This window comes from Taudactylus pleione, unplaced genomic scaffold, assembly GCF_031769625.1.
Source record: "Taudactylus pleione unplaced genomic scaffold, aTauple2 ptg000336l, whole genome shotgun sequence".
Lineage (NCBI taxonomy): Eukaryota > Metazoa > Chordata > Amphibia > Anura > Myobatrachidae > Taudactylus > Taudactylus pleione.
Window position 1 is genome coordinate 2,874,126 of NW_028284737.1, and position 18,859 is coordinate 2,892,984.

Sequence of the window (18,859 nt, forward strand, 5' to 3'; positions counted from 1 at the left end):
TAGCAGCGCCAAGCGTGCGCCTGTGTCATAAGTCAAGGACTGGTTTGGACATCTGGTCCGGACTGAAGGACGTGCCAACAATTTCTGACAAGTCTACTGTCACTGCATATGATACTGTCCTCAAAGCAGCAACGACAAGCATGCGTCTGTCTGTTAAAGGGTGGTGACACCCTCAAAGTGTGCTACACAAACAATAAAAATATTCTTCTTTTTTTTTCTGTCTTTGTGAATTGTGTGGGCTGTAGCCGCACTTGCATCCTCAAAGCAGCAGCGACAAGCGTGCGTCTGTCTGTTAAAGGGTGGTGTAACTCTCAAAGTGCTCCAAAAAATAAAAAACTATTTTTTTAATGTGTTTGTGACTTGTGTGCGATGCAGCCGCACTTGCATCCTCAAAGCAGCAGCGACAAGCGTGCGTCTGTCTGTTAAAGGGTGGTGACACCCTCAAAGTGTGCTACACAAACAATAAAAATATTCTTCTTTTTTCTGTCTTTGTGAATTGTGTGGGCTGTAGCTGCACTTGCATCCTCAAAGCAGCAGCGACAAGCGTGCGTCTGTCTGTTAAAGGGTGGTGACACCCTCAAAGTGTGCTACACAAACAATAAAAATATTCTTCTTTTTTTTTCTGTCTTTGTGAATTGTGTAGGCTGTAGCTGCACTTGCATCCTCAAAGCAGCAGCGACAAGCGTGCATCTGTCTGTTAAAGGGTGGTGACACCCTCAAAGTGTGCTACACAAACAATAAAAAATATTGTTCTTTTTTTTTCTGTCTTTGTGAATTGTGTGGGCTGTAGCCGCACTTGCATCCTCAAAGCAGCAACAACAAGCTTGCGTCTGTCTGTTAAAGGATTACATCGGTGACAGCATCCAAGTAGGCATGTCAGACAGTCCGTACCTGTACTGGCAGGAAAAAGAAGCAATTTGGAGGTCCCTGTACAAACTGGCTCTATTTTACCTGAGTTGCCCCCCCTCCAGTGTGTACTCCGAAAGAGTGTTTAGTGCAGCCGGGAACCTTGTCAGCGAAAGGCGTAGGAGGTTGCTTCCACAAAATGTGGAGAAGATGATGTTCATAAAATGAATTATCAGCTCTTCCAGGGAGACCAGCCTCCAGAACGTACAGAGGGACCTGTGATTCCAGCGGGGACGAATTAATACTCTGTGAGGATGAGGATGTACACACTGAAGAGGGTGAGGAATCGGTGGATGAGGAGGATGAGGATGACATCTTGCCTCCGTAGAGCCAGTTTGTGCAGGGACAGATTAATTGCCAGCTTGTTTTGTGGGGGCCCAAGCGAACCAATCATTTCAGCCACAGTTGTGTGGCAGACCCTGGCGCTGAAATGATTGGTTTGTTAAAGTGTGCATGTCCTGTTTATACAACATAAGGGTGGGTGGGAGGGCCCAAGGACAATTCCATCTTGCACCTCTTTTTTTTCTTTGCATTATGTACAGTTTGGGGCCTAGTTTTTCAAACTGCCATCCTGTCTGCCACTGCAGTTTCACGCCTAGATGGGTCACGTGTTTGTGCCGCCCACTCGTGTCGCTTAGCATAGTCATCCAGCTACCTCGGTGCAACCTTTTGGACATAAAAATACTATTGTGAGGTGTGAGGTGTTCAGAATAGACTGGAAATGAGTGGAAATTAAGGTTATTGAGGTTAATAATTGCATAGGAGCAGAAAAACCTACAAATTCTGTGATTTTAGCTGTTTTTATGCTTTTTTAAAAAAAAATACAGATCCAAAACACAAAACCCAGAACCCAAAACACGGAAGGGTGGTTTTGGCAAAACCAATCCAGATCCAAAACACGAAGAAAGATCCAGATCCAAAACCAAAACACAAAACACGAAAAGTGGCCGGTGCACACCCCTAATATAGATATATATATATATATATATATATATATATATATATATATATATACCATTGGCAGGCATAGCATTCCATTTTGCAAAAAATGGATTGCAATATTAAATAAGTGCTCCATGGATTTAATCCTGCTAGTTGTGGAGGAGTCTTCCCGGGAATTAAAGTTAGTACAAGATAAAATAAAAGTTTTTGAGGACACTCATTTGCCATCTTTTATTTGAGATTCTAGTGGCAATTGGTTGAATAAAATGAAACAAAAGGTTGAACGTTATCATCATGATTTGCTACAATACAAAAAACAAAAACATGACAAGGTACAACAAGATTACAATCAGTACAATGTCTATGGCTGGCTTAACAGTGGTAGCAAACCTAGTTTTACTTCTTACTCAAAGAGAAGGAGACCCATTACTGCTCAAATGCTCAATTCCAGCACATCTCCTAGTGACAACGATAGCTGGAGTGCACCGTCAACATCAAGGGGTGGTAAATACATCCCTTTAGGAGTGGATACCAGAGCATGGCCAGCAGGTACCAGACCAAAGTGACAAGACAAGGAGGGCAGACCAAGAGGCAGAACAAATGACAAACCCCCAAGGGGCAAGAAAATTTAATTTTCAATTTATCCTCAGTCCCTCTTAATGATTCTGAAATTTCAGTTCTTAATAAGGGACTTTCATTTGTTCACATTAACAAACATGACGGGTTTCAGTGGAAGATTGATTCATTTAAACTTCAACGTACACTCAAGCTAAAATAATTTTTTGGCAAACAGGATTCTTCTGCGGTGCCACACAGTCACCAGTCTATTCCAAGACAATTACGCCAAATTATGCCGCGTTCTCACTTTGAACCCCAATACTCTAATCCTTCCATTAGAACATTTTCAAGACTTTTGGAACAAAGTATCAGTGATGGGTCACATCACACCTACTCTAACCTGACTAAACAAGAACATTGTGCTTTGAAATCTTTAAGCAAACAAAATGACATTGTCATTCGTGGAGCGGACAAGGGTGGCTCTATTGTCGTTATGGACCTGCAGTTGTATAAAGATGAATTTATTAGATTGTTGGCTGATAGCTCTACTTATGGTCCTTTATCTACAGACCCAACCTTTGTCTTTAAAAAGCAGTTAGATTTGTTATTTTCTGAGGCTCTGTCTTCATTAAGTCTGTCAGAGGAGATTGTGCGGTCATTGTGCGTTGAGTTTCTGGTGGTACCGGTATTCTATTCCATCCCCAAAATGTACAAGAATGCACAGAGGACCTTATTCAGAGTCGGTCGCAAGCGCCGATGCGCTCGTAACCGACTCGAAGGATAGTCCTGCGCACGCGCAGCGGCCGCACTGCACATGCGCAAGCCCCGGAGCGACAGATAAACTCTTTTGCTCCGGAGCTCGCTACCAAAGTGGCGGCTGTCGATGTTGATCGACAGCTCGTCCCATTTAGTAGGCGGGCCGGGGGGGGTGGTTACCGTTTTTGGGGCGGCCGCACTGACATCATCAGTGATGTCAGTGGGGAGCTTCCTGCTCCATCAGAGCAAAAAGCTCCCTGGGGCTTACGAGTGCCCAGACCCAACATTAGGGTCTGGTCGTAAGCCCCGATGAACACCATCGCGACCATCAACCTGGTCGGTCATTAAGATGTGGGTGGTAATCCACAGCTTAACGATCGACAAGGAGGCAGCCGTTCAGGATGCAAGCGGCCGCCCTGATTCAGTGCGACCACTTGCAACTAACGACCGCCTCTGAATGAGGTCCAGAGTCCCCCGGGCAGACCCATTATCTCTGCCCGTGGGTCTCTGTGCCAACCTTTAGCGATTTTATCTGGATGCTATGATCCAGCCATGCATACAGAATCTTCATACTTATCAGATATCTCCTTGCTAAGTTCCCCTGCGTCAATTTCCACACTCCCCATACATTAGTATGGGGATGTGGAAATTGTGGTATTCATCAAATTCCGAAAATTATCAATTTTCGGAATTTAATGCAGTTACTATTCGCCACTGTGAGGTGGCGAATAGCAGAATCGACTTACCTGTATCCGCGTGTGCAGGTCCCCCGACGAGTCCCTCCGGCGCTCTGCTCCGTCCTCAGGCTCCGGAGGCTGGTCGGACATGTGTGCTCCCCAGCAGAGCACAAGAAAGTTTTGAAAAAAAAAAAAGTTTTTTTTTTTTCTAATCTGTCATGTGGTCTGCTGGGAAACCACATGACAGACCAGCAGGACGGAGCCGGAGGCTGCTGCGCGGACAGGTAAGTCGGGGGGGGGAGGTGAATGGAGGGGGGTGGGGGGGTACACAAACTTAACGCATCTGTAGGCAGTGCTGCGCATGCGCTGGTTTTACAGATGTAACAGCGCATGCGCAGCACTGTTTCCAGATGCGATAAGGTAGTGTAGGCAGGGAAAAGTATCTATTTCCCGAAAAGCTGTCATCGCAAAAATGACAGCTTTTCGGAATAGATACTTATGGAGAGGTGGAATGATGAATTCCACCTATAATTAGCTAGAACTCCATGCGAGTTCTAAACCTAATTATCTCTAGAGAATTTTTAGGTTTAATGAATAGGCCCCATTGTCTTTTATGCAGCATTGATGTAACAAGTCTCTACACTTGCATCCCACATGGTGAAGGATTGCGTGCTGTTAGAGACTTAATTACTGATAATGATTTGTATGTAGGAGCCAACATTAATCTTTTTATTATATTGCTAGAATTCACATTAACGCATAATAATTTTTCGTCCTGTGTGGCCCCATCGTACGCAAATGCCTTTATGTATGCAGTAGAGAAGTTATTATTTTTTACCCATCCAGAGATCAGTCAACACATTTTGTTTTATTTATGTTATATAGATGACATCCTGATATTTTGGACGGGTACAGAGAAGTTGTTGTGTGACACTATTGCATCACACAACTCTTCTGATTCCCCTGCTAAACTCACTTACACCATCAGTACCAATGAGATTACATTTCTTGACGTGAGGATTACATCTGTGTTGGGTAAACTTGAAACATCGCTTTACAGTATGTCAAGCCGACTGACCGCAAAACTTTGCTTAGATATAACAGCTTCCATCCAGCCTCTAGAATTAAGAAAAGGTTGTTCTGGGTAAACAGTTCAAAATACTACTATTGAAGTATAAAAACATTCACATATAAAAACCTAGTAGTTTTTGTGGACAAAAAGCTGTTGACACCCTTTTAAAAACATAATACAATTTATTACAATAAAAAACATTTTGTACAGTACCAATACAATTTTAGACGGTGCTGATTTAGGTTTACAGTGTTCCACATTTGAACATGGACGATTCACCCTTAGGTTTAAAGCATGTATTCGTAGTGGTGTAGTCACCGAATTAGGGAGGAGCTCCCACTTTGAATCTATAAGGAAAGAAGGTGAATGTGCTGCTCTGCTTACCTAGGTGCAAAATCTGCCATCTTTTACTGAGAACCAAGTGTTACCTAAGAATATCCATCGTTCCAGTATATTTAAGTGCAATTGTATTCCTTTATGTGAAGGCACAGAGATTAACCCCTGAAGAAGTCTCCAAGGAGACGAAATGCGTAAGGTAACTGTGTTTTTTATCCTAATTCGGTAACTACACCACTACGAATACATGCTTTAAACCTAAGGGTGAATCGTCCATGTTCAAACAAGAAGAATCAAAACACATCCAATTACAAGTACTTCTACAAATCAGATGTTGTGGAAAATTCATACACTTCTTGTTTGGTGACAAAGGCAGTGTGCCGTCTGGCAAAGAACTAAATTGCCTTCAATACCCAAAAAGTCCCACAAAAGTAAAGCTCGTTTACACAGGTGTGGGCAAAAACTTGTTTACACAGGTGTGGGCAAAAATTGGCGTAGTCACGCAAAGCACAGAGGCCTCCACTGATGGCCCAGTAGTGGTGATAAAAGGGACACATGGCTTCAGTCCCCTTCATCCATTCACAGCTCATCTGAGACAGATTGTGGGTAGGTGGGACGGCCCACAATGTTATCTTCCGCTTAGTCCACGTGGTCACAGCCATTCACTGGTTTTTGAACACAGCACCAGCTATTTGCACTATTATTAATGAGCCTTATAGTCTTAATAAATTAAATAAAGGTATATATAATAATGCATATTCTTATCAATGAAATATCATTTTGAGACATATTAGCTTCTGCGTCAGTAGAAATTACTATCTAACTTCCCTACCATTAGCAAACAAATACAAGTCAAGTTAAAAAAACTATTAATCTACAATCAAGTCTTTGGTCTGTTGGAAGAAAATAAGAGCACTTCCCATGTGGAAACAGGGAGAACATACAAACCCTAAGCAAATAGCACCAGAATCTACAATTGAACCCAAGTCCCAGCACTGTGTAGCAGCATCATATTTCTTAAATTGTATACAACTATCTATTGATTTTTTATTCAACGTTAACATCATGTAGCATTAATCAATGGCATTACATTAAAATTGTACACACATTATACATAGAGGAGCTTGAAAAATTTAAATTGTGGCATGTTTCTGTAGTCTATCGATCCATCATTTAGTAGAAAGTGAGATTTGTTCTTTACTGGGCTGCAAGTTCCTGGAAGTCTTTAGGACATGCTACGTACGGTATAACTGGTGAGATTACTATTTATGTCTCCGGGTAGGACCGGCCCTGGGATTTCTGCCATCTGGCATCGATATTCTGAAATCATACTTTTTAAAAAACACTAGTTATGTATAAAATATAAGGACTTACTGTACAATATACTAGTTCTATTTTTTTTTACAGGGTTAGTACAGTATGTGCTTTTTATTAAACATACAAAACCCCTTTCTCCAGCCTTTTGGCTCTAGAAATCAACAAATAAGGCTTCTCATCATTTATCAACTATTCTCCGCTGTACTTTTTTCTTTTTGCATCCGTGGTCCACCCCCAGAGCGCACAATGGGGGCCGCATACTTCATCAATATATGAAACAGCATGACTTTTGTTGAAAACGCCTCTCAGGATGGCGTTATGCTGACCTGCAGGAAATACGGTGTCCATACGCTCCTTTAGATGTCCTACACATGCTTGCTTCCTGGGTCCCATACACAGCACTGGGCATACACAGAGATGGAAAACGGTATCACTTCTTGAGCGGCATTGCCGGCTTGTGCATACACAGTATGAAATCATCCAAAACAATTGTGCACATAGGCATATAAATCATACTAGCCTACCTTTAATAATCTCTTCCTGGGAGAAGCCTGGGTAAGAGAAGCAGCAGGGGGCTGACGGGGGCAGAGCCTAACGATTCGCGTAATTAAGCCCCGCCCCCTCATGGTAAAATTGCAGCGATTGGGTAGAAACTTACATACGGGCAGGACCAAATGTTGTGATTCATGCAGAATCACATCTTAAGCCCCGCCCCCTTCACGTAGACCCGCGATCGCCGCAGGAATTCTCATTCTGCCCACTTCACTAGGAAGTGGGCAGAATGCAGGAGATATGCCTACCCTTCCATGGGGTGCGGGGGGTTACCCGAAAATCGTGAGCCTCCCGCGAAAACCGGGAGGGTAGGCATGTATGATATAAATACACACTTCGCTTTATAATAAATAGAACCCTTAATATTATATGGACTTACTCTATTCTTCTTAAATTGGGATCCGGTCAGAATGGACTTTAGGTTGACAACCAATATGTCGACATTCTAAAGTGGTTAAAATGTCAACATGTTCATATTGTCAATATACATTTTTGTTCTTATTTTTAAGTTTATTGAAGTTCATTGATAGATTTACGTTTAGGGGTTAGCAAGAAATGGTATGTCGACATTCTGGTGTTGACATGTTAAATGTTACCACACACATGTCGACATTCTACAATCAGCATGTTAAATGTCACCGTGAACATGTAGGCATTTTAACTATGTCGACATTTTTGAATGTCAACATATTGGTCGTTGACCTAAAGTCCATGTCGACATTCTGACTGTTGACATTCTGAACCTGTCTGTTGTCAGTAAGTGAGTACTTTAAAAGGATTGGAGCACTCTAGATCAGTGTTTCCCAACTCCAGTCCTTAGGGAACACTAATGTTAGGTACACATTAGAAGATGTGCATACCCAGCGACGGCTGATGCAATGACATGATATATTGAGCAATGCATGATCTGGTGTATGACCGTTTGATATATTGTTCTCCTGCCGCGTACAGAACCATGTTGTCAGCCGGATCTTCAGATTGCCATGCACTGCAGGCAGATCTGTAGATACAACAAATGACGCACGGGGGAGCGTAATAGTGGGTACACACTGGACGATGTAAACGATTTTCCATTCCAATTCGCCACAAAAAGACAAATCGTCCAATTTATCATCTAATATATACACAGTTTAACAGTGTGTATTTTCTATACTCCATGCTTCAGCACAGGTGTATTCATTACTGACTTATACATTTTATAAGATCCACAGGTGGCAATAATTACTTCCCTTATGATTCTACGAGCAGGCCAGGAAACCATGCACTGTTAGAGATGCTTGAGGGCTGGAGTTTGGAAACACTGCTCTAGAACCATCACAACATTTACTGCAATGAGACTGTACAGTAGCTGGATGTTCCCAGACGAAAAGGTCTTTCCAGTGTAGGATATAAGCTGATCACATGGTCAGTTTCCTATTCCTTTTAAATTGATAGTTAATACCGTAAGTTATGGTCTTATACAGAGAGTGACCTTAGTAAAGTGTTTTTACTGTTTCTCCCAGTGCGACTTCTGCCCAATTTTTCTCAATACATTTAAAGAACTAAGGAGATGTAAGACCTTATTTACACATTCTTGTATAACACAGTTATTATCAATATTATAATTTGAGTAGCACTGCTTTAGATTGTAAGCTCCACTGAGCATATATCTTTTTAGTAATTCTGTATTTATATGTGCCGCCACCGTATAAATACAGCACTCTGAAGACGGTGGAAAGATATATGTAGACTACATATGGGTGCAGGGAGTTTGGTGTGGTACACCCTGCACCCATTATAAATACGCCCCTGAGTGGTGTGGTATATTATATTAATATTATGACTACAGTAAGCAGATAGTTACCATACATCATTTGTGGCATGCCCACTGACAGTCACATAGTTTAGTGAGGGAAGAGGGGTTTTTAAATATGACCTTTCAGGAGAAAGTTACTCTTAATTCAAAAATCAGTGCATCCCAAATCCAGTCCTCAAGGTGCCTTAGCAGTGTATGTTTTCCATATCTCCTTGCTAAAGCACAGGTGTATGTATTACTGACTGACACATTTGGGACATAAAGCCCCGCTTTTACAGACTGTATTCATGCTGAAAATCATGATCAAGTGAGCTTTTGCCCTCCTGCTCCATTCAATTCGCAAGCGGTGAAAATGATTTCACTTGTGAGTCTGCAAGGAGACCTGGAAAACATGTACTGTCAGGGTTACGTAAGGTCTGGATGTGAGATACACTGTGAAACAAAAAATTAAATGTAAGCATAGTGTACTGTCACATTTCATATGGGTGCCTTAGACATGGTATATTTTTAAAGTGTGTTGTCTACGTTGAAATTACTTTTAATTTATTAGATTGTACATAGGCTCCTACAGCGTTCACTGAATTCACAGTCCTACATATACATGTCTGGAAACCAGAAAGGTATCAGCGGAGTTATTTATTGCAGGTACCATGGCAGTTTCCTTGTACATAATGTCACTGTTTCCTTTTATCCCTTATGCAGCTAGAGTACTGTATGTAGTAAATGGACACCAGAGGATAACAGGTATTCTTTTCTTTTAGCAGGTATCATCAACAGAACTGTGGCTGGGACCTATGAGACTAACACAGAGTCCTGTTCAGGTAATAACCTCTTCACTGTTTAACAGGCTTGATTATATGGAAATCATGTGGCAGACAGTGCATGCGCAGTGGTTACATACCCTCCAACATGACCCCTTCCACCAGATACAATCGGGAAGATATATGAACCACCGAAGCGGTATCAGCGCACGTTGTGTGCGCTGAGACCGCTTCTCCCCCATGTATTAAATGACAGAGGCGTTGCTATCTAGAAGATAGCAGCGCTGATAAGCTGGTTAATGAACGGTCAGTTCACCTGACCGTTACGTCAGCTGCAGCTATCGATAACGATAGCTGCAGCTGGTGCTGTCGTACCACTATAGCAGAGACAGCACTGTCCCTGGCTGCGGTGGCTGACGGATTTGGGGACTGCATGTGGGTTCTCGCGCTGCTTGTGAGATCCCGCACATGTCCAGTCCAGCTGGGAGTGAGACACAGCGCATCCGCCATAGGCTGATGCACTGTGTGCTCAGCCGGGGATTACCGGAGGGGAGTGTTTTCACTCCCCTACTCCGGCAGATGAGATGCTTATACATCTCATCGTCAGTGCTTCCTCCTTCGCCTCAGTAAAGAGGCCCCAGTCCATGACTGTTCTGAGGGACAGGAAGAATGCTCCCCCTTCAGTACTAAGCTTACCTCTACAGTTAGCCATGCTCCTAATACAGTTCGTGCAGGTAGAACCATCTATATATGATGCATGCCACTGCGCCTCCTTTTGCAATCAGTGATTCAGGAAAATAATGACAAGCTCCGTAAGAGGTACTAGGATGGAAAGCGCTCCTGTGGTAGTGGGAGTTAGGTGTTTGCAACTATGGCCCTAGTAGGCATAACAGATACATATATATATATATATATATATATATATATATATATTGGCAGCAAAAGGGCTCTAAAAAATATAATTTCTTATTGCAGCATATTTTTGAGGGTATTTAACAAAAAAAAACTCTTTCCGGGCACTACGGCATTAATAAGAGACTGCCCTGGCCGAGAGGTTTGCAGTAGGGGTGTGCACCGGCCACTTTTCGTGTTTTGTGTTTTGGTTTTGGATCTGGATCTTTCTTCGTGTTTTGGATCTGGATTGGTTTTGCCAAAACCACCCTTCCGTGTTTTGGGTTCTGGGTTTTGTGTTTTGGATCTGTATTTTTTTGAAAAAAAGCATAAAAACAGCTAAAATCACAGAATTTGTAGGTTTTTCTGCTCCTATGCTATTATTAACCTCAATAACCTTAATTTCCACTCATTTCCAGTCTATTCTGAACACCTCACACCTCACAATAGTGTTTTTATGTCCAAAAGGTTGCACCGAGGTAGCTGGATGACTATGCTAAGCGACACGAGTGGGCGGCACAAACACGTGACCCATCTAGGAGTGACACTGCAGTGGCAGGCAGGATGGCAGTTAGAAAAACTAGGCCCCAAACTGTACATAATGCAAAGAAAAAAAGAGGTGCAAGATGGAATTGTCCTTGGGCCCTCCCACCCACCCTTATGTTGTATAAACAGGACATGCACACTTTAACAAATCAATCATTTCAGCGCCAGGGTCTGCCACACAACTGTGGCTGAAATGATTGGTTCGTTTGGGCCCCCACAAAACAAGCTGGCAATTAATGTGTCCCTGCACAAACTGGCTCTACGGAGGCAAGATGTCATCCTCATCCTCCTCATCCACCGATTCCTCACCCTCTTCAGTGTGTACATCCTCATCCTCACAAAGTATTAACTCGTCCCCACTTGAATCCACCACCACAGGTCCCTCTGTACCTTCTGGAGGCTGGTCTCCCTGGAAGAGCTGATAATTCATTTTGATGAACATCATCTTCTCCACATTCTGTGGAAGCAACCTCCTACGCCTTTCGCTGACAAGGTTCCCGGCTGCACTAAACACTCTTTCGGAGTACACACTGGAGGGGGGGCAACTCAGGTAAAATAGAGCCAGTTTGTACAGGGGCCTCCAAATTGCCTCTTTTTCCTGCCAGTACAGGTATGGACTGTCTGACATGCCTACTTGGATGCTGTCACCGATGTAATCCTCCACCATTCTGTCAATGGTGACAGTATCATATGCAGTGACAGTAGACATGTCAGAAATTGTTGCCAGGTCCTTCAATCCGGACCAGATGTCCAAACTTGGTCCTGCCTGCCCTGCATCACCGCCAGCGGGTTGCTTAGGATACCTACGTTTTTTCCTGGCAGCCCCAGTTGCGGGAGAAAATGAAGAAGGAGCCGTTGACGTGTCACGTTCCGCTTCAGCTGACAGTGTGTTCACCAGCAGGTCTTTGCACCTCTGCAGGCTTGTGTCGGCCGGAAAGAGAGACACCACATAGGCTTTAAACCTAGGATCGAGCACGGTGGCCAAAATGTAGTGGTCTGATTTCAACAGATTGACCACCCTGGAATCCTGGCAAAGCGAATGAAGGGCTTCATCCACAAGTCCCACATGCCGAGCGGAATCGCTCCGTCTTAGCTCCTCCTTCACTTTCTCCAGCTGCTTCTGCAAAAGCCTGATGAGGGGAATGACCTGACTCAAGCTGGCAGTGTCTGAACTGACTTCACGTGTGGCAAGTTCGAAGGGCTGAAGAACCTTGCACAACACGGAAATCATTCTCCACTGCGCTTGAGTCAGGTGCATACCCCCTCCTTTGCCTATGTCATAGGTGGATGTATAGGCTTGTATGGCCTTTTGCTGCTCCTCTATCCTCTGAAGCATATAGAGGGTTGAGTTCCACCGCGTCACAACCTCTTGCTTCAGGTGATGGCGGGGCAGGTTCAAGAGTGTTTGCTGGCGCTCCAGTCTTCGGCACGCAGTCGCTGAATGGCGAAAGTGGCCAGAAATTTTTCGGGCCACCCAAAGCGTCTCCTGCACGCCCCTGTCGCTTTTCAGAAAATTCTGCACCACCAAGTTTATTGTGTGAGCAAAACATGGGACGTGCTGGAATTTGCCCAGATGTAATGCCCGCACAATATTGGTGGCGTTGTCAGATATCACAAATCCCCAGGAGAGTCTAAGTGGGGTAAGCCACTGGGCGATGATTTCCCTCAGTTTCTCTAAGAGGTTGTCGGCGGTGTGCCTCTTACTGAAACCGGTGATACACAGCGTAGCCTGCCTTGTAACGAGCTGGCGTTTCTGAGATGCTGCTACTGGTGACGCTGCTGCTGTTGCTGCGTAAGGTGATACATCTACCCAGTGGGCTGTCACAGTCATATAGTCCTTAGTCTGCCCTGTTCCACTTGTCCACATGTCCGTGGTTAAGTGGACATTGTGTACAACGGCATTTTTCAGGACACTGAGGACACTTTTTCTGACGTTTCTGTACAGTCTCGGTATCGCCTGCCTAGTGAAGTGGAATCTAGACGGGATTTGGAACCGGGGACACACTACCTCCATCAATTGTCTAAATCCCACTGCACTAATGGCGGATACCGGACGCACGTCTAACACCAACATAGCAGTCAAGGCCTCAGTTATACGTTTTGCTTCAGGATGACTGCTGTCGTACTTCATCCTCCTCGCTAAGGACTGTTGGAGGGTCAATTGTTTAGTAAAAGTAGTGGTGTTCCTACTTCCTCTCTGGGATGATGAACGACTCCCAGCAGCAGCAGCAACAGCAGCAGCGGCAGCAGTAGGCGTAGCAATGCAGGATCCTCCGGAGGAATCCCGGATAGGAGAGTCAGTCATGCCAGTGATATGGCCTGCAGGACTACTTCCGATCCTGACTAAGGAGGAAATTGACGAGGAGGGAGTTGACGGTGTGGTTTGCAGGCGCTTGGATACAACAGGACAACGGGATTTAGGTGTCCCTGGACTGCTTACGGTCTGAGCCAAAGTTTCTGAACTTGACAGTAACTTTTTATGAACGCGCTGCAGGTGCCGTATAAGGGAGGATGTTCCTAGGTGGTTGACGTCCCTACCCCTACTTATTTCACCTTTACATATGGTACATATGGCAAGACAGTTGTTGTCCGGATTTGGATAGAAATATTGCCAGACCAAAGAGGTGGAATGTTTGGTCTTCTGCCCAGGCATGACCGTGATGGGCTTTTTCATCCCACGGACAACAACTGTCTCCCCCGGAGCCTGATTTAAACAAACCACATCACCATCAGAATCCTCCTCGCCAACTTCCTCCTCAGCGCCAGCTACACCAGTATCCTCATCCTGTTGTACTTCAACAGTGACATCTTCAATTTGCATATCAGCAAGTGGACTGTGGGTGCTCCTTTCAGCACTTGCAGGGGGCGTGCAAATGGTGGAAAGAGCCACCTCTTCCCGTCCAGTGCTGGGAAGGTCAGGCATCGCAACCACCACCACACTTGGACTCTCTTTGGGGATTTGTGATATCTTCTTAGAAAGCACAGTTCTTCGCTGTGCTTTTGCCAGCTTAACTCTTTTGATTTTTTTAGTGGGAGGAGTGCTTCCATCGTCATGTGAAGCTGAACCACTAGTCATGAACATACTAGGGATCGACCTTAGCCGTTCCTTGCCACTCCGTGTCGTAAATGGCATATTGGCAAGTTTACGTTTCTCTTCAGCTGATTTAAATGTCTTTTTCAAGGTCATTTTCCTGAACTTTGCCATTTGGGATTGTATGTGCCCTCTACTATGACATTGGGCATCGGCCTTGGCAGACGACGTTGATGGCATGTTATCGTCTATGTCATGACTAGTGGCAGCAGCTTCAGCACTAGGAGGAAGTGGTTCTTGATCTTTCTCTATTTTATTTTTATCGGAGAAAGTTTGGTCCTCCATTTATGTTATATCGATTTGATATATACGTGCGGCTAAACACAGAAAATAAATTTTTTTTTGGTTCGGACTGGAGTGTACTTTGTGGGTTACAGCACCCTTTAACGGTCAAGCCAGCCGGCCCTTTACTTATGACACAGGCGCACTCTTGGCACTACTTTGTTGATGCACGTGCGGCTACTGCGCACACAATTCACAAACACAGAAAATAATTTTTTTTTGGTTTGGACTGGAGTGTACTTTGGGGGTTACAGCACCCTTTAACGGTCAAGCCAGCCGGCCCTTTACTTATGACACAGGCGCACGCTTGGCACTACTTTGTTGATGCACGTGCGGCTACTGCGCACACAATTCACAAACACAGAAAATAATTTTTTTTTGGTTTGGACTGGAGTGTACTTTCGGGGGTTACAGCACCCTTTAACGGTCAAGCCAGCCGGCCCTTTACTTATGACACAGGCGCACGCTTGGCACTACTTTGTTGATGCACGTGCGGCTACTGCGCACACAATTCACAAACACAGAAAATAATTTTTTTTTAGGTTTGGACTGGAGTGTACTTTCGGGGGTTACAGCACCCTTAACGGTCAAGCCAGCCGGCCCTTTACTTATGACACAGGCGCACGCTTGGCACTACTTTGTTGATGCACGTGCGGCTACTGCGCACACAATTCACAAACACAGAAAATAATTTTTTTTTTGGTTTGGACTGGAGTGTACTTTCGGGGGTTACAGCACTCTTAACGGTCAAGCCAGCCGGCCCTTTACTTATGACACAGGCGCACGCTTGGCACTACTTTGTTGATGCACGTGCGGCTACTGCGCACACAATTCACAAACACAGAAAATAATTTTTTTTTTGGTTTGGACTGGAGTGTACTTTCGGGAGTTACAGCACCCTTAACGGTCAAGCCAGCCGGCCCTTTACTTATGACACAGGCGCACGCTTGGCACTACTTTGTTGATGCACGTGCGGCTACTGCGCACACAATTCACAAACACAGAAAATAATTTTTTTTTGGTTTGGACTGGAGTGTACTTTCAGGGGTTACAGCACCCTTTAACGGTCAAGCCAGCCGGCCCTTTACTTATGACACAGGCGCACGCTTGGCACTACTTTGTTGATGCACGTGCGGCTACTGCGCACACAATTCACAAACACAGAAAATAATTTTTTTTTGGTTTGGACTGGAGTGTACTTTCGGGGGTTACAGCACCCTTTAACGGTCAAGCCAGCCGGCCCTTTACTTATGACACAGGCGCACTCTTGGCACTACTTTGTTGATGCACGTGCGGCTACTGCGCACACAATTCACAAACACAGAAAATAATTTTTTTTTAGGTTTGGACTGGAGTGTACTTTCGGGGGTTACAGCACCCTTAACGGTCAAGCCAGCCGGCCCTTTACTTATGACACAGGCGCACGCTTGGCACTACTTTGTTGATGCACGTGCGGCTACTGCGCACACAATTCACAAACACAGAAAATAATTTTTTTTTTGGTTTGGACTGGAGTGTACTTTCGGGGGTTACAGCACCCTTAACGGTCAAGCCAGCCGGCCCTTTACTTATGACACAGGCGAACGCTTGACACTACTTTGTTGATGCACGTGCGGCTACTGCGCACACAATTCACAAACACAGAAAATAATTTTTTTTTGGTTTGGACTGGAGTGTACTTTCAGGGGTTACAGCACCCTTTAACGGTCAAGCCAGCCGGCCCTTTACTTATGACACAGGCGCACGCTTGGCACTACTTTGTTGATGCACGTGCGGCTACTGCGCACACAATTCACAAACACAGAAAATAATTTTTTTTTGGTTTGGACTGGAGTGTACTTTCGGGGGTTACAGCACCCTTTAACGGTCAAGCCAGCCGGCCCTTTACTTATGACACAGGGGCACTCTTGGCACTACTTTGTTGATGCACGTGCGGCTACTGCGCACACAATTCACAAACACAGAAAATAATTTTTTTTTAGGTTTGGACTGGAGTGTACTTTCGGGGGTTACAGCACCCTTAACGGTCAAGCCAGCCGGCCCTTTACTTATGACACAGGCGCACGCTTGGCACTACTTTGTTGATGCACGTGCGGCTACTGCGCACACAATTCACAAACACAGAAAATAATTTTTTTTTGGTTTGGACTGGAGTGTACTTTCGGGGGTTACAGCACCCTTTAACGGTCAAGCCAGCCGGCCCTTTACTTATGACACAGGCGCACGCTTGGCACTACTTTGTTGATGCACGTGCGGCTACTGCGCACACAATTCACAAACACAGAAAATAATTTTTTTTTAGGTTTGGACTGGAGTGTACTTTCGGGGGTTACAGCACCCTTAACGGTCAAGCCAGCCGGCCCTTTACTTATGACACAGGCGCACGCTTGGCACTACTTTGTTGATGCACGTGCGGCTACTGCGCACACAATTCACAAACACAGAAAATAATTTTTTTTTTGGTTTGGACTGGAGTGTACTTTCGGGGGTTACAGCACCCTTAACGGTCAAGCCAGCCGGCCCTTTACTTATGACACAGGCGCACGCTTGGCACTACTTTGTTGATGCACGTGCGGCTACTGCGCACACAATTCACAAACACAGAAAATATATTATTTTTTTAGCACTTGGGGGGAGCACCCCTGATGGACAGAGCACCCCCTGGACAACACTACAGCACCCCTTTAGGACTGGGACACTGCACAGGACTTTGGAACTGACTGCACAACACAGTCCAGCCAGCCCCTATGGACTTTGAAGTAGTGGACACAGCCCCTATTAACAACAGCAGCACAGCACAACACAGCCAGCCCCTATGGACTTTGAAGTAGTGGACAACAGCAGCACTACACTACACTACACTACACAGCACTAACTCCCACCCTCCCTCTTCACTGTCCACAGCCGAGTGAGAAAATGGCGCCGACGCGGGTACCTTATATAGGATCCAAAACCCGCGAGACTCGGAAGGCGGGATGATGACGTTTTGCCTCGATGTCAGATCCGAGTCAGGCGGGAAAAGTCGAGCCTGACTCGGATCGGACTCGGATCGGGGGGGCTCGGGGGGGTTCGGATTTCAGAAATCCGAACCCGCTCACCCCTAGTTTGCAGTAAAGTAATAGCTATCATCTGGAATTTTCCATCACTGCCTTGCTGATAGGGGCAGGGACCAATGTAGTAAATAAATTCAGTATAGGGCTGGTCATCGGTAACTGAGGGTTCGTATCCATCAATGTTTTCAGCCCGATGACAATTATATGTCAATTTGGTTGTGTAGGATGAAGCTGGCAACTATCACCTGCTACATTCCGATGGTTGTTTTCCGATGTTTGGTGATGTTTCTCCTGCTGTGTACAGGAGAAACTCTTGAATATGTCTCAGAACCCCTCTGCTCATGCACAAACTCTATCTGTCCATTGTGCATGTGCATAAGTATACCATCAATGGCTCAAACCATCGAATGGTTTACAAGTGATGGTTACATGTTGCTATAGCAGCAAGACGGGAACAATTCCATCCCACCGTTGCAATGGACATCCCTAATATAATATCGCCAGAATCTCTGAACAGAAGTTTGCACTTACTGGGATAACAGAAGAACAAACATTAGGAATAAAAACCTATTTTGAAGCCAATCAAAGGTTAAACAAATCAGTCTAAATTATACAGCAAAAAAATGTAGGGTCCAAGATACATATCTTGTTCCAGTTTATTCATATAATCTCAATGCAAGAAAAAAATGGGCATGTTTACAGTAAACTTGTGTGCGGTTTAAGGATCAGCGTTAGAAAACATATGCCACTGTGCAGACAGCTCCAGCAGAGAAGTCTGAATGCAGGTCACCAAGTCCAATGGCTCCTCTCAGACTCAGTGGAATTTATTGATTGTGCCACAGAACAGCGGTTGTCTTGGAAACAAACTTCAACAAAGCAGGGTCAGGAGAACAGCGCAGTATTCACAGCTGCCTGAATGGCTGCTTTATATCATAGACATACTATGTAGCTTTTCCTCAGGCAGAGTCCGGCATACCTTTATACACCTCAACACAATGCACAGGTTAAACATTTCTGATTTTATCAATACAGATATAACACTGAGCAGGTCATCACCTATCATATAATAAATAATATAAACACACCTTGAGGTAAAGCAGAAATTATACAGTATATAATGTACAGTATTGCAAACACTGGGCCTGATTCAGACCCGGAGGCTATGCTGCGCTCGCTCGCATTGAGCGATTTTCCGCAATCTGCGCATGCGTATGATTCACAATGCGCTTGCGCGAACCAGTCATTGCGATGGTAAAGTGCTCGCCCGTAGCCCGCAGTCGGCCCGCTATTTTGAGTGACAGATAGTACCGTTGTGGGTGGTAAA

At 44.7% G+C, this 18,859-nt stretch overlaps 1 protein-coding gene across 1 annotated transcript in view; it reads left to right on the forward strand.

Moving 5' to 3' along the window:
- PDE8B (phosphodiesterase 8B) overlaps positions 1-18,859 on the forward strand; it is a 154,508-nt gene that overhangs the window by 85,963 nt on the left and 49,686 nt on the right. Inside the window, exon 2 of the mRNA XM_088443877.1 lies at positions 9,676-9,732. Coding sequence (XP_088300003.1) covers positions 9,676-9,732 — 57 coding nt within the window. The remainder of the gene's footprint in view (positions 1-9,675; positions 9,733-18,859) is intronic.